This window comes from Hakea prostrata, chromosome 2, assembly GCF_041222555.1.
Source record: "Hakea prostrata isolate BN-2017 chromosome 2, UWA_Hpros_2, whole genome shotgun sequence".
In the NCBI taxonomy this organism is placed as follows: domain Eukaryota; kingdom Viridiplantae; phylum Streptophyta; class Magnoliopsida; order Proteales; family Proteaceae; genus Hakea; species Hakea prostrata.
This window is the reverse complement of record NC_142601.1, coordinates 67,706,140-67,721,820: the sequence shown is the minus strand read 5'-3', so window position 1 is coordinate 67,721,820 and position 15,681 is coordinate 67,706,140. Positions and strand designations below refer to the sequence as shown.

The following is a 15,681-nucleotide window of genomic DNA, read 5'->3' as shown; positions in this document are numbered from 1 at the left end:
AATCAAAAGGATCTGGGTTATGTGGCATCGATTTGGCAGTCAAAGCCAAGAGAAATTGGTGGATTAGTTCATCTCCAAGCTTAAATGATGAAATCAACCCAATCAACCCATGATAATATTACTCATTAATAAAATATTTCTGTCTGTCTGAGCTAAAAACATGAATCGATAGTGTTTATGTACAATCCACAAATTATGTGAGTCAGTTTTACCTTAAAAAAACAGAGCAAGTCAGACCTGGCATACCAGAATTGGTAACGTCTGAAATAAAACCTTGTTTTATTTCTCGGGAGGCTCGTCCCTTTGAGGAAAAAGGACGTTAGCGTTTTTGACCAGAAATCTGTTGGAGGAAAATATTTGTTCCAAATTAGGATTGATCTCTTAAAATAGTTAGGGTTTTAAAAAAAAATTTGGTAGGTGGGAGAAGAAAAGTGTGACTTGTATTATATAATATACAGGAATAAATTACAAGTTATATTCGGTAAAACCACCACGTCGCCATTAGGTGGTTCGGCACAGCTTGAGGATCTAAGTAAAACCTCAGTATTCACTGTGGCTAATCTAGCCAAAAAGTCTGCACAATGGTTAGTCTCCCTTATTCATGATAGAAGACATAATCCACAAATTAGTTCCTCAGCTCATTAATCTGTTCGAACAGATTGAAGATCTTTCAAGAGATCCGAAAAGAAGTTAAGATAGCACCAATGGCTACCTGGGAATCAGATTGAATCAGAACCCTATTGCTTCCAAAGGCTTGTGCCCTCTTTAAGCCCCACAAAATGGCATGCATCTCTGCCCTCAAAATATTGATGCCAAATAACCCCAATACAAGCGAACCCCCCCCGACAGCTGCATGAGCTTCCATCCACAATAGTACCAAAGATGAGCCCAACCACAAATCCAACCCTAAGGAGGACGCCAATGGTGAACCTTGACCATCTAACAAAAAAATAAACATCAATACCTCAGGAACTGAATTAGGGGTTTTTAAAAGCTAGAGTGGGGATGTCAAGGTCTTAATTAGGAATCCATATGGAAAGATTCCATTCAAAGGGGAAAAAAGCATAAACTATAAATCGATTTTTTCAGATGATAGCAGATAATGGATGATAAGGTAGCTGGTCCTCACTCCTCACTATTGTCACCAACCTGCCAACAAAAGTCTAACACCTATATGGGTTCAAAATCTAAATCTTCTATCTGTGCTCCCCTAACACCTCTCTATCACATAATATTGATAAAATCCATCCCTGAATACTGACGAAATGAAATAAAAAAAAAAACCCTAAATGTGTCCACATGGGCCTTACATTTATTTTATGGTAGAGAGATATGAGAAGAACACAGACCTCTACCTGTTAGAACTCAATCTCCTGGATTCATAAATATAGGCCAACCACCCAAAATTCGGCAAAAGGAAATCTTAATGCCTTGAGAAAGTGAATAAAATCAGAACCCAAATTTCATGTAAAACAATATTGATTGACAACAAACGTCCGACTCTCAAATTCTTGATTTCTGCCCTTTCACCAAAATATTTTATACAACACGGGGAAGCGATAATTCAGGAATTTTACACACAAATATGATATTAACATCAAGTATGTGAAAACTCTATTTCCTTCAAGACCATGCCATACATATTTGTAACTATCAACTTTAACCAAGTACAGAGAATTATCATATTTATTAGCACTTGGAGCTCTTCACTTCCAGACCTTGATCACACCATCCCTGCTATCAGTCTACCAGATATCAACAGCATTTGGCTCAGCTTGACAGAAGCCAGAGAAAGAAGAGAGTAGCAGGGGCAACCTGCAGAATCCGTGGGAGAAGCAGCAGCAAGGATATCAAATAAGCATCAAGCGCTTTTGCTTGGTTGCTGGAGGTCTCCTGCTGGTCTTCTGTTCCAAGTTAATCAACCAATCAATAAGCATTGCAAAATTCATTTTCCAACAGAAAACGATGACTTCCTAACACGATGAATTATAGCAACTTAAAAATCTCAAGCATAAGATCAAATAAGTTGACTTAAAAGATAAATATGCAATCATTGTTGCAAAGAATTCAATCAATTCATAAGTGTCATCGAAGAGAAGAAGATGGAGACAGACTGGTACTAAAAAGTAGGGATTCACTGCAGTCAGTTCCCACTGTTTTAGAAACTCAACACCTCAGTGTTTCACAAATTTACAGTGATAATCCCACCTCAGAAAGAATCTTAGCTACACAAGATTTGTCTCTTTCAGCGAGGAAAACACGCTACTGTTAACTGTTTCAAGCCTACCATTTCATCTAGAAAAGTCCCCATGGGAGATAAACTGATTAGTGAAATGGACCAAAATCAAACAGGAACTTATTTGCAGAAGTGGGATGCAACGCAGCCAACACTGTATTCTTGCTTCTAAGGAGGAAGTGGTTAACATGATTATATGTAGACATAGGAGGGAAAGAACTGCGCCAAAAAAGAACAGATAGTGCATTAAAATAGGATGAAAGCCCAGCAATGCTAACAATTGACTAGATAAGGTGCTATCCCAACATTATATATGAGAACTTTCCTATTAAAGCTCTCAATAGTGTTGATGATTGGACAACTTACCCAGTTAGACTCAAGCATCAGGAACAAACATGGACGGGGACTGAAATCAGCTTGCTGGTATGAATCCAGCTTCTCACCAAATGTCAAAAACAAGCAGAATCTCTTCATTGATTCTGACCAACTTCTTTCACATATTTGCACCCGAAAACTAGATCTGGTTTCATAGAAGCCATCATTTCCTATTCCTAATATCTGTGATCAATGATCAGGACTGCAATTTATTCATAATGAGTTAGAGAATACAAAGGAATATTCAACAAGAAATTCTGGAAAAGGAAATGAATTGACAAAACCTGCAGTGGTCCCACCGACGAATCTTCAAGTCAGATCCTTAATTAATAGATCTCCAGGCAAGGGAAACATTGAATGGATACCAAAAAGACGAGCAAGGGGTTCATTCAACTCATCAACTTGGGTACTTAGGGTTGACATTTCAATTCATATCTTGTTTATTGGACTCACCAGGAGGTTGGGCTAAGGCCCAAGGAGAGCCAGAGCTTTCAGCATCGAATTCACTGTTTGACAACTGCAGTACCTGCACTGAAAAATTAAAACAAAAAGAAAAGGTTGCAAGCATTAGGATATGTTTAAATTTTTTGCTGGAAGCTCAAAAAAGCCAAAAACCAGGTAAACTGATTTTCGAGTACCTGGTGGCAGCTCCCATTCTCTGCATTCCAGATGGCAACTTCAATACAACCTGGAAGTAGCTATCAGCCAAAAGCCGTGATTCTGGGTTCAACTCAACAATTTGAAGAATCATCTTGCAGATACCAGAATCCTGGATCCATTAAATATTTTAAAAAATAAATAAATAAAGCTTGAAAAGAATTTGAATACAAAAAGCAATAACACAATCATGGTGGATACTAGCAAGATTTTGAAAACTATAGTGAAAAAGAACAGGAAAAGAGAAGTACCTTTTTAAGAAGCTGATTTGGATCATATTGCCCTCTCCTATAAGCAAGTAGCTGAGATAATCCAAATAACAGCTGTCTGTCAAGAAAAATCTCCTCAATCACACATCTAGAAAGCAAGAATTTAGAAGCGATGTGAAGACGCACATACATCAACCAATCCATTACTAGAGACTGTAGAATCAAGATATCTGCAAAGAAAGACAAATAAGAAGTCCAACAAGTATTTGGTATGCTCTTATCCACTGGTTCTCCATCCTCACTCTTCAAATGAGTATTAAGTTCTATTGGTGCATCAGCAGACTTACACACCAACATGCCACTGTAATATATGCTAGATTACTGTATTTACTTCCAAATTTTTCAAAGCCCAATCTGCGGGCTTTAAGGTGAAACAATATGCAATTATGCACTCGGAGAAGATGATTTCAACCACAGTTATCTTTTACCTCAAAAGAGAATATGGTATAAAGATTGCTTACCCTACAGAGAAAATGTCCATAGATGGCCTTAAAGGAGCATCTGGCATCATTTGTTTCTCAACTCCATGCGTACAAAATCTCTGAAAAAAGTGATTTCATTAGATAATATGCAAAGCAAGAGCTTCGGCCTTGAACAAAGACAATAAATCATGGACTAGTGTCAACTTATAAATGTGTGTACTGCCTAAGATGCTCAACAATTACCCCTCAGCTAGCCATTGAAACAGGAAAAGAAAACAAGAAAAACTCAGTGAATTTCCTATAATAGATACTAAATGAAAGGCCAGGGGAATTGCATCAGATGTTAATTATTAAAATGGTTCCATAGCTGAACACTATAGGGAGTGTATAGTGTGTACTTGGTGTCCTACCCCATCAAGAAAATGGAGTGAATTCCCAAAAAACTAGAGCCTAGCCCATCCTGTCTTGTTTAGATTCCTACATCGAGCTGATCTATTCAGTAGTTCTGGTGACCAATATCAGAGGGAATGTGAATAGATCAACTGCAATCATCTCTACTTTCTCAAAGGAAGGGATATCACAGGGCAGCTGCGAGCTGCATGGTCACAGCACCAGCTCAGGGACAAACAGAAGCATGCCCACATGCATTCAACCAGGGATATGGTGGTTAGTTTATGGCACCTTGTGTCTGAGCTAAGATGGGAGCCGCAGGCCAGCATTCTTTCCCTATCATCCCACTGGAAGAATTACATGAATCTCCTGCAACTGAACACAGTTTCACTTATTCAAAAAGGGAATAATAAACAGGTAGAAGAATATATGAGGTTCATCCCTACGCGCTCATTTACAAATTCAGAATTCCATAACAAAATATGCACTTACATTAAAGATTCCATGAAGTCTCAAACATCAACACCACAGGTCCAGAAATTCTCAATCATTATGTTTCTAAAAGAAAAAACAAAGAGCGGAAATTTTTATGCATTTTACAAGAGATGCTACAAGTGGATAGGAACCAGCAACCTCTGGAGCAAGATAACACCGCCTTCTCCCTCATTAAAAATTGAATTTGCACCAGCATTAAACAAGACAAAATTAAATTCGAAAGGGACTAAAATAAAAAGAGTAGTCACCTGGAACGGCCACACAAGAGAGTGCTGTGTAGAGCGAAAGGTCTCTTTGATATGAAACAAGCGACGGTCTTATTGTTTGATATCAATAGAGTCTCCACGCTTGCATTTACGACCAATAACCTCCTTGATGGGAGGTCATGAAGGTATCACCCCCATGTCGAAACCTGCGTTGTGCGCGCGATCTTGTTACCCATTAATTTGTTTGGTTATCTCTAATGATCCAATCTCTGCAATCATGTTTTTTTACAGACCCTTCAGCTTTTCTCTGCTCCTTTTTCCCCTCAACTCGAGTTTCCGACGCTCGGCTCAGATGTTAGACTCAGTGCGCTCGCGAGTTGCCCCTGCAACTCCGCTTCTTCTCGGATTTTTATTCGCTCCCGTTCTCTGACCCTCCAGTTTCCTCCTGTTTTCCATTAGATTTTTGACACGTGGTAAATTTGGATCCAACGGTGAAGACATTTCATTTTCAAATGAGGGCTAAAGGAAGTTCTTCTTCTTCCGTTTCTCTGTTCAGTTGCTGCCGTTCTTCCGTCTGAGCAACTCTTTAACGTCAGTTGCCATTGTCTCACAGATCCTTCATGCAACTCTTTGAGTAATTCCACACTTAGAGAAACAACTTTATAAGGAGGGACGAGAGGCAGAGTACAGATCCCAGAAATCCGCTCTTACCCTCTGTTTTCTATTTTTTCAAATGAGTCTTTCATCTTCATACTTCATCATTTCTTTTGTTTCTCTTAAACAATATTATGAAAAAATTCATGGCTTTGGAAGCTAATTTTTCTTTCAAGTTCACGGCGATCAACATTCTTTCACCTTATAAACCACCCACACATGTCCTTACCTTTTCCCTGCATTATTGAAGACTAGGAAAGAGAATTGAAAGAATAGAGAGAATTTCAGGAGGAAGACAACTAAGTCCAAGAAAACAAAAACAGGTTTGAGTTGTTGAAGTAGGGGCATTCGTATAGGTTTAAAAAAGAAAAAAAATCAAAAGATCTGAGGGCAAAATGAATGGATTCTTGAAGATTTCATGTTCGACAAGTTCTTCTTTCATCTGAGATCGGAGGGCAAAAATGAATGGATTCTTGAAGATATCATGTTCTACAAGTTCTTCTTTCATCTGTTTCCTTTTTCTTTCTTCTTTTTTTTCTTTAAAGATCGAAGCCTCAAACAAGAAGGGAAGTTCGGTGACTCAAAGGAAAAAGATTATTAAGAAGAAGATGATATGTGCAAGAAACCAAAAACACTATTTGGAGTTGCAGGGCTTGGCGATTGAAGACGAAGATGAAGAAACAAAACAGCGTTGAAGCGAAGAAACAGAGTAACCTTGTAGAGGGGTTGTTGTTGGTTGAATTTTTACCATAAGATTGGAATAATACACTGTCGACAATCTAAAGGTGAACATGAGGAAACTGGAGCTGACACAAACTGGGCTGTAAATCCGCTTCTTCTCACCCTCTCTCTCTTTCCTCCACCCCCGCCCCCACAAGCAAAATTTCTGACCGTCCCATGGATGGGACCCACGATCAGTGTAAGCCATCGATCCGAAATTTAGTTGAATTTCAATCGTCAGATCAAGATCTCGATCTGACGGAACGAAACATACAGCTTGACAATTCTTTTAATGCACAGATTGAAGCAAGATCTGGATTGTTAAAAATTTTAAATGGATTTCAGTTTTATTTTCTTTTCCTGGTTTCCAAAACATGCCTGAATTCATGAAATATAGGAATTTAACTTTTATTGCCTACAAATGTGAATTATTTTTTTTATTTTTAAAATTTTTTAATTTTTGGAAGCCCAGTGGGGTAATCGCGGAATTCTACAAACTTTGATAGATTTGATGCTAACCAAACAATTAATTTTTTAACCATGAATGTATGGATTTGAAATCCTATTTCATTCAAATTCTTGAATTCATATAACCACGAAACCTTAAGACAGCCGTTCACAATAACAAAAATTCCTAATTCGTTTTTTTTTTGTTTCACCCCTTACCCATAAATCTACATATTCACGTTTTAGTGTAAAGGTGAATCTCAGATTTCATGAATCTAGAGTTTTACAACCACGGTATAATTCCGATTCATGAATCCGAGTTTGAAATCTCCGGATTCAGTAAGCCTAAATAAGTTTATGGGATTTGAATTTAAGCAAAATGACATGGCACCCATCAACATTATCTCAAAGTAAAATCCAAAATTTTCAGCTTCAGTAATGGCACGGTTTACTTAGGACATCAATTATATATATATATTTTAAAAATTATGAAATTTGTTGAGTTCATATCCTCTACAATTCTCTGTAATTTCTACATAGGATTGTGATATGTGGCAATTAACTGTCAAATTGTCACAATTAAAACCCAACTAATAATTAAATATAATAGATTCTTAATTTTGTCTCTCATCTTTTGAGACTTAATTTTAAGAATTTATTAAATTCCATTCTTAATTGGATTCTAATTTTAACCATTAGATAATTAACTGCTACATGTCGCAATTCTAAATAGGAATTACATGAAATTGTAAGAAATGAAAATCATAGAAGATGTGAATCCTAATTTTTCCAGCCAAAGTTATGAGCACGCTATGTGAACAGTAGTTACTTCAAATTTTAGCATTAAAGTTGACCTCTTACCCACAAGAAAAGAAAAAAAAATCTAGAAATGACCTATCAACCATTGGATTGATGTATATTGTGCTGCTGCACGCCTACAGACTACATTGTATGAGTGAAGAGCAACAAAACTTAAGAAATTCGAGCAAGTCAAGTAGGACTGATTCATTTAAAAAAAAAAAAAAACCGGTTTTGTTTAGCAACCACCATGACGTCAAACACACCACATAACCATGCTTAGCTGTCAATGAACACACTTGCAAGTTTTCCACATGGATATCCTAAATTCGATTAAAAAAAATTCCATGTGTGTAATTTGTTAAAAGCCTCACATTTCTCATCCAACTATAAAAATTGCTGTAATACACCAAACGGACGCATAACTAGAGAAAAGCCTGGGAACTGTCGGCAGCGAATGTAAGAGAAAAAAATAAAAAAATCAGAAACACACACAAGCCAGTCGAGCTTAGAATCTGTACTAGCGGCTGTGAAGAAGAAGAAGAAGAAAAAGAAGATGATACGGAACCGATTAAGCTTAATTGGCGTAACAAGCGATAAGAGCTCGACAACAGCGACTTCAACATCCGTGGATGAAGAAACCAAATGGGAGATGCGACCAGGAGGAATGCTCGTGCAGAAGCGATGCGACGAGAAAATCAATTCTTCTGCTCCAGTTTTGCGGCTTAGGATCGCTTACGGAACTCTCCGTTACGAGATCTCCATTAATTCTCAAGCCACTTTTGGTAAGTTTTACACATAGATCGATACGGATCTGGCGTTTTTTTATTGTTCTGTTCGAGGCATTTTTGGTTACTTTTGGCGGTGTTATTGTGTTTGTACAGGAGAACTCAAGAAAATTCTAGCGGTGGAAACGGGATTGCAACCGGAGGAGCAGAGTGTGTTGTACAGGGGAAAAAAGAGAGAAAACCGAGAGTACCTGGATATGTGTGGTGTGAAAGATCGATCTAAGTTGGTTTTGATGGAAGATCCGGCGAGCAAAGAGAAAAGATTCATCGCGATGCGTAAGAATGAGAAGATCCAGAGTGCTTGTCGTGCTATCTCCAACGTCTCCATGGAAGTTGACAAGTTAGCAGATCAGGTAAATAGACTCACAAGTCACAACCAACCCAACCCCTTTTTTTTCCCTTTCAATTCTTCTCTTAGACACGGTTTCTCATATCGGGTCACCGGGTCGGGTGATATAGTTTCTCAAAACACCCGATTATGTCGGTGGCCATGGTTGTACATTTCAAAGTTGAAGAGATGAATCCAACTAGATTTTTCAGTAGGAGTGGATTTTCATTCAATTTTGGTTACAGATGTGAAGCAATTTCTGATGCATTTCTCCTTTGATTGAGTTGTGGAACTTTTAATCTGACTTTAAGCCATTAAGAATCATCATGTCCTTTGTCTTCTGATCTTCTCTTTCTAATAATGCCGCAATAATAATGATCATAAAGTACTGAGTTTCGTTTTGCTTTTGCTTTTGTTTGGAAAGATTTCAGCCATTGAGAAGTCAATTGCTAATGGGGTTAAAGTTCCAGAAGTTCAAATAACAACTTTGATTGAGTTGTTAATGAGACAAGCAATCAAACTAGATAGTATCTCCACAGAAGGAGATGTCTCTGCTCAAAAGAACTTGCAGGTCAGCTTAAGTGAACTTATTCATTTGATGGAATCTAAGATTCACGATTTCCTTCTTTTAATTGAACCTTGTTCCATGTTGATCAAGCAAATTTGTTTATTGCATTAGTATGTGAGCCTATTTAAATTGAAAAAATTTTATTAAAATTAGACTTGATGATGTTTTGCAGGGTAAGAGAGTGCAGAAGTGTGTTGAAAACCTAGACGTGCTAAAGAACTCAAATGCAATAGTAAAACCTGTAGTCATCACAACCAAGTGGGAAACTTTCGATGCTCCTACCACCAGTCAATGGGAACTTTTTAATTGATCTTTCTCTTTCTTTACTTTGCCCACTCATTTGTATGTACTAATGTTATGATGAAAACTTAAAACAAGCTTCTTCAAGTAAGCTATTCTCTACTTTATTGGTTGGAAGAATGGGGATTTTGCTGAAGAATTAAGCGACTGCGTCTCTTTTTGAAGTTTCAAGATGTATTTATTAAGAAATTTATTATTATTGGTTGACACTTCACATGTAAAGTCCAAATAAGATAGTTGCTCATACCGAACTATATGGATTCGGATGCGTGCTTAGCATATTCCAAAAAAAAAAATAGTGTTTCTGTTTTGGTTGGATTTTGTAGATATAATATATATTTGTATTTTATTTTGCATTAACATGTTTTCTTTGATGATTTGACCTAACATTTATGGCATATAATATTGAAAATCCAATTCCTCTAAAAAAATATTAGTTTCATGCAAGAAAAATATACTCACAAGGGTTGTGTGAGTTTGATGTTTTTTCAGCCTTTGATTTGCTAAATATTATTTAATGATATCTTCTTTTTTTGTTGTTTTAGTTCTGGCTAGAGGAGCTTGATTTAATATTTATAATAATTGTAGTAGTATAAATATTTAAAACAAAATTAAATGGTGGGTCAATTGGTAAAAAGTCAACAATTCTAAGTGGGAAATTAAAATTCAAATCCCCTCGAGATAGCCAATAAAATAATAAATATTTCTTTAACTTTTAATTATCTACAATTGTACCTTAAAAATAATATTTAGGATTTTATAACAAAGATAACTAGGGTTAGTCAAGGTAAGGCTTTTGATGGCTTTGATCAAGGTAAGGCTTTTGATGGCTTTGATATGATTTTCGTTTGTGTAGTAGCTGCAGTTTGCAGCAGACAGTTGTGATAAGATTGTGAGAGAAGTATGATGTCACATTATGTAAAGGTTTCGGGCGGTGGGGCCCTATCTTTTAGTGAAGAGGTTGAGGATTCAACCCTTGCCTATGTAATATCCACTATCTCTTATGTATAAAATTGTATTTTTCCTTTACATTCAAATGTTTATTATTTTGTAGATTTCAAAAATGAAACCCGTTGTCTACCTAATTTTAAATCTCAAATTCTCAAACCCTAATTGAAGGTTAAGAAATAAAAATAGAAATACGGAAAGATTCAAGTATGCACCCTTATTTTGATTCCGGGCATCGGAGTAGTTCCCAATTCCCAAACCCTAGTTGAAGATTAGGAAATAAAAATGAAAATATGGGAAAGATTCAAATCTGCACCCTTATTTTGATTCAGGGCATCGGAGTAGTTGTTGTATCTCCAATTTTACTCAAGCAATGGGTTCTCAGTCGAAGGAGAGATTCTTTTTGGAAGAAGATGGACTTCTCAATTCTCATGTCTATGCAAGCCTGCTTTCTTCTTCTATTTAGTTGGGAATGCTTGCAAATGCATTAACTATATATTCTTTGTCTAGGACATAAAGCTCAAATAAAACTTCTTTTATACCTGTCGTTGGCTTTGTTCCAGCTGCCTCTTTTCAATCCTTTCACCTTACCATAATGAAGCGAAAGATAAAAGTAGCTATGGGAAAGCATGCATCTCCTTAAAAATAATTTGGTTCTGATCTAGAAATAAAGTCTTATTAACATCATTTTCAAAGGAGAATATTTATTGGTTTTTCAATTAGGGTTTGGAAATTAGGGATTTAGAATGAGTAGATGAGTGTTTCATTTCGTGAATTAATAAATTATTAAACCCTTAAATATATAAAAAATAAAACTCATATTTATATATGTAGAAATCTGATATATATAACTTCTTTCATAGGTTGATTTAATCTGGAACACATGGTACAGGCCACAGTCATTACAACAAATAAAGATTTGTTTGGTTAAATTACAGTGAAGGTCTGCTCTCTCACATTATAGTTTTTGAAAATGAGAATTTTTTGGAAGAGGGGGTAAGTTTCGAAAAAGAGATTCATATGATTTTAAAAGAGGTTTTGTACTCCTCAAATTGTACTTCTAGGGTTATTTCTTAGGGTTGAGCTTCATGATGAGCAATTAATGTGCAATACTGAGCTACGTCGAGTTCAGATGTAAAGTGATAAATCTTGACCACTTGTTTCACATTTTTTTTTTTTTTTATGGTGTAATTCAAAAAATAAAAAGTTAAAAAACAAAAGTAAAAATAGAAAAAACAAAACTGGTGGACCACGGGCAACTCAGAACTGTACATTAATGAAGGCAATTTAATGTGCATTTAATGTGATGATGCCAATCGATAGAGATCAAAATCTCAACCGTTCATTTGATAATACATTTTTTTAAGATGGACGATCGAAATCAAAATCTCACTAGAGCAGCACAGCACTCAAGCAATTTTACGAGTTTTACGTTTGATCTCGCAAAAACAAAAGAAGAAGGAAGAAAGAAAAACGAGATCTTGACTCCAGTAGAGGACCTACGGGAACAGGTTCTTCGGGGTTTCCCTTTTCCTACTCAGTTCAGTTATTAACTCTGTTAAAGAGGATTTCAGTTTCACGAGGCTGTCACAGCGGTTCACGCTTTCGATAGTTTGTTCGATAATCAGGTCCGGTACGACCCATCATAGAATAGTTGACGCAGCAAGTGAAATTAGGCTCTGTGAGTCGAAGATGATCTAATGCATATAAAGCAACCTATAATCTCCCTTCACTCTTCTCTTCTGCACAGCTTCTCTTCGTCAGCATTAGTACATCACAACAACAGAAAGTCTCTTCTCTTTTCCTCTTTCTGTACGCTAAGCCCTCCAGAAACCTCCAAGTCATACACGCTTAAGAAGTGCATTGCGCTCTTGCTGACATGTGCCTCTTCCAAATTCAGATTGAAGCAGATCCATGGCTTCTCCATCAGGAATGGTGTTCCTTTCACCGACCCGGACCTTGGAAAACATCTCATATTCACGTTGGTTTCTCTTTCAGGCCCCATGTCATATGCCCACCACATCTTCTCGCAAATCCACGACCCAAACGTCTTTACTTGGAATACGATGATCAGAGGTTATGCTGAGAGTGAAAACCCAGCGCCAGCCATTCATTTGTACCGTCAAATGCAGTTTTCATCTATTGAACCTGACACCCACACCTACCCTTTTCTACTCAAGGCCTGCGCAAAGCTGCTGACGGTCAGGGAAGGTGAGAAGATACACTGCACTGTTATAAGAAATGGGTTCGAGGCATTGGTCTTTGTTCAGAACACTTTGGTCCATATGTATGCAGCATGTGGGTTTTACGAGAGCGCACACAAATTGTTTGAGTTAATGCCCGAGAGGAATCTCGTGACATGGAACTCTGTGATCAATGGGTTTGCTCTTAACGGAAGGCCCAATGAGACTTTGACGCTTTTCAGGAATATGGGCTTGGAGGGTGTTGAGCCGGATGGTTTCACAATGGTTAGTTTGCTTACTGCCTGTGCTGAGCTTGGAGCTTTGGCTTTGGGTAGGAGGGGTCATGTGTACATGCTGAAGGTTGGTTTGATCAGTAACTTGCATGCTGAGAATGCCCTTATAGACCTCTATGCAAAATGTGGAAGCATTAAAGATGCACATAGAGTATTTTTTGAGATGGAGAGAAGGAACATTGTATCTTGGACTTCTTTGATTGTTGGCTTGGCTGTTAATGGGTTTGGCAAGGAAGCAATTGAGCTCTTCGTGGAGCTGGAGAGGGAGGGATTGGTTCCTACTGAGATTACCTTCGTTGGTGTCTTGTATGCCTGCAGTCATTGTGGAATGGTGGATCAAGGATTTGAGTACTTAAAGAAGATGAAGGAAGTGTATGGGATCATGCCTAAGATAGAACACTATGGTTGCATTGTTGATTTGCTTGGTAGAGCAGGGTTGGTACAAGAAGCACATGAATTTATTCTGAATATGCCACTGGAGCCCAATGCTGTTGTTTGGAGGACTTTGCTTGGCGCTTGCACCATTCATGGGCATTTGACCTTGGGAGAAGTTGCAAGAACACACCTCGTCCGATTAGAACCAAAACATTGTGGCGACTATGTACTGCTTTCCAATTTGTATGCGTCTGAGGGAAGGTGGTCAGACGTGCAAAGGGTGAGGAGGAAAATGTTGAGAGAAGGAGTGAGGAAAGCCCCTGGTCATAGTCTTTTTGAGCTAGGGAACTGTGTGCATGAGTTTGTCATGGGTGATCGGTCTCACCCACAAAGTAAGGAGATATATAAGAAGCTAGAAGAGATCACCAAGTTACTGAAGTTGGAAGGTTACGTGCCCCGCACAACGAATGTGCTTGCAGACATAGAGGAGGAGGAGAAAGAGAATGCTTTATGTTATCATAGTGAAAAGATTGCAATTGCTTTTGCTCTGATCAGTACTGCTCCTCTGATCCCAATTAGGATTGTGAAAAACTTGAGAGTTTGTGCAGATTGCCATTTGGCTATTAAGCTCATCTCTAAGATCTATAATCGAGAGATTGTTGTTAGGGATCGTAGTCGATTCCACCATTTTAGAGACGGATCTTGTTCTTGTAGAGACTATTGGTGAATATTATTATGGGTTAATTCTGCTTATTGACTGAACTAACTTAGTAGGATCAGTGCTGAAGACTAAGAGTCCTATTCAGAAAGAGGCCAGTGAAAACTGTAATTTGTTGATGATTTTCCTATGCCGTCATTTAATTTATTTGGAATTGTCATGCGGAATATAAACATCTCTCTTTCTAGTCATTACTAATATGAGTGCTAAAATTATGAAAACAATGTAATTAGATTATGAACTCTTGAGATTGATGGATTCAAGTTCAACTTCATCTACGTATTTTTAAGCTTTAAGACCAAGAGTTTCAGTCTGCGTCACAGAGTTCTCCGTTTTGCCAGCAATGCACATGCATATCAAAAAGGTAGCTGAGAAAGCAAAGTAACTAAAAGACTACAGAGGATTTTTATAATTTAAAATTAAGCTTTTAATGTCAATGTTTTACTTGGTATAAAAAGTGCATAGTTGTGTAGGTAAAGAGATATATACAGCAGATGATTTTTTTCCTATGCGTCAGGTTTGGATATGTTAGATTTCATGTTGGACATGTAAGAAGATTTGATGCCACAGGTTCTTGGAAAATGCAAAAGGACAATTGATCCCAATAAAAGAATTTTGACCGAAATGAAATTGTATGTAAGTTGTTTGATGACTTTGATCTAGTCAAGGCATACCTGAATCCTTTTTTTCTTTTTCTTTTTTTCACTCCTCATGCTTAGGTTGCTATTCCCTTCACCACAAAAGCTTCTCCAGTTAGCGTTTTGAATCTATGCTTGGTATATTACAACTCTTATGGTCAATCTTTCTTTAAGACTATAGTCAGTTGATCTAATTTTGAATTCCATACTAAAATAAGAGGCAAATGAGATTAATTAGCCAAGGACTGTATTTAATTTTCTATTGCTCATGAAATTGCGTGGTAGAGGTGGCTATTTTAATTACGCAGAACTCAAATATCCGACTTCAATTTGAATAAAAACAAAAAGGAAAGAAGGAGAAGCTACTGCAGTCTTCTGATTTTGCTTCGAAGTTTCAAGAAAGGGGATGAATAGGGCGAAGCCAGGATTTGATATTGGGAGGGCTAAACGTGATCATGTTAGGCAGGTACTTATGCTTTTGACGTGGATAGACACCACGTAAATTCAATTAAATCCCAGCCGCACAAAACAAAGATTCAATTTGATTTAACGGAAAATGGTTTCTTTTACTTAAGTTAGTATAATCTCGATCCAAATGCTTTTTTCTACTGTCTAGATTTAATAATATTCACATTGCCGTCCATCCAATACCCCACCACATCAGCGGCACCAGAGTAGTAAGACCCGGCCAAATGATGATTACAACGTTTTTACCATATTTTGTTCTCATTTCAAACCTAGGTTAGTTTTTTACAAAATAAAAAATTAAGTGAAGAGTCACAAAACACAATAACATGTATACCCATTAACTTTACCATTTTCTCAGATGGAGGGAGGAGGAGGAAGTGTTGGAAATTTCGCATATAAAAATGC

At 37.2% G+C, this 15,681-nt stretch overlaps 3 protein-coding genes across 8 annotated transcripts; 2 read left to right on the top strand and 1 right to left on the bottom strand.

Annotated features, from left to right (window-relative positions):
- Positions 1 to 1,430: 1,430 nt before the first annotated feature.
- Positions 1,431 to 5,060, bottom strand: LOC149025919 (serine/threonine-protein kinase VPS15-like). Of its 6 annotated transcripts, none has more exons than XR_016171455.1 (4): positions 3,520 to 5,060; positions 3,250 to 3,380; positions 2,603 to 3,142; positions 1,431 to 1,904 (listed from the first exon to the last, which is right to left on the bottom strand). XR_016171455.1 is itself a non-coding variant. In XM_089143218.1 (4 exons), exons 1-4 carry the CDS (start codon positions 4,046 to 4,048, stop codon positions 3,115 to 3,117), a joined length of 285 nt encoding a protein of 94 aa, XP_088999344.1. In that variant the 5' UTR covers positions 4,049 to 5,060; the 3' UTR covers positions 2,006 to 3,114. The 6 variants fall into 6 exon arrangements, 2 of the variants coding, with proteins under 2 accessions (XP_088999344.1, XP_088999343.1); XR_016171454.1 differs by lacking the exon at positions 1,431 to 1,904 and adding an exon at positions 2,006 to 2,455; XR_016171453.1 differs by lacking the exon at positions 1,431 to 1,904 and having other exon boundaries at positions 2,006 to 2,813; positions 2,896 to 3,142.
- A 3,081-nt stretch (positions 5,061 to 8,141) lies between these two features.
- LOC149025918 (BAG family molecular chaperone regulator 3-like) lies at positions 8,142 to 9,971 on the top strand. Its single transcript, XM_089143216.1, has 4 exons — positions 8,142 to 8,454; positions 8,554 to 8,810; positions 9,210 to 9,356; positions 9,526 to 9,971. Exons 1-4 carry the CDS (start codon positions 8,226 to 8,228, stop codon positions 9,661 to 9,663), a joined length of 771 nt encoding a protein of 256 aa, XP_088999342.1. The 5' UTR covers positions 8,142 to 8,225; the 3' UTR covers positions 9,664 to 9,971.
- Positions 9,972 to 12,039: 2,068 nt separating this feature from the next.
- LOC149025917 (Tetratricopeptide repeat (TPR)-like superfamily protein) lies at positions 12,040 to 14,368 on the top strand. Its single transcript, XM_089143215.1, has one exon. The coding sequence runs from the start codon at positions 12,302 to 12,304 to the stop codon at positions 14,177 to 14,179; it is 1,878 nt and encodes a 625-aa protein (XP_088999341.1). The 5' UTR covers positions 12,040 to 12,301; the 3' UTR covers positions 14,180 to 14,368.
- The last annotated feature ends 1,313 nt before the right edge of the window (positions 14,369 to 15,681 follow it).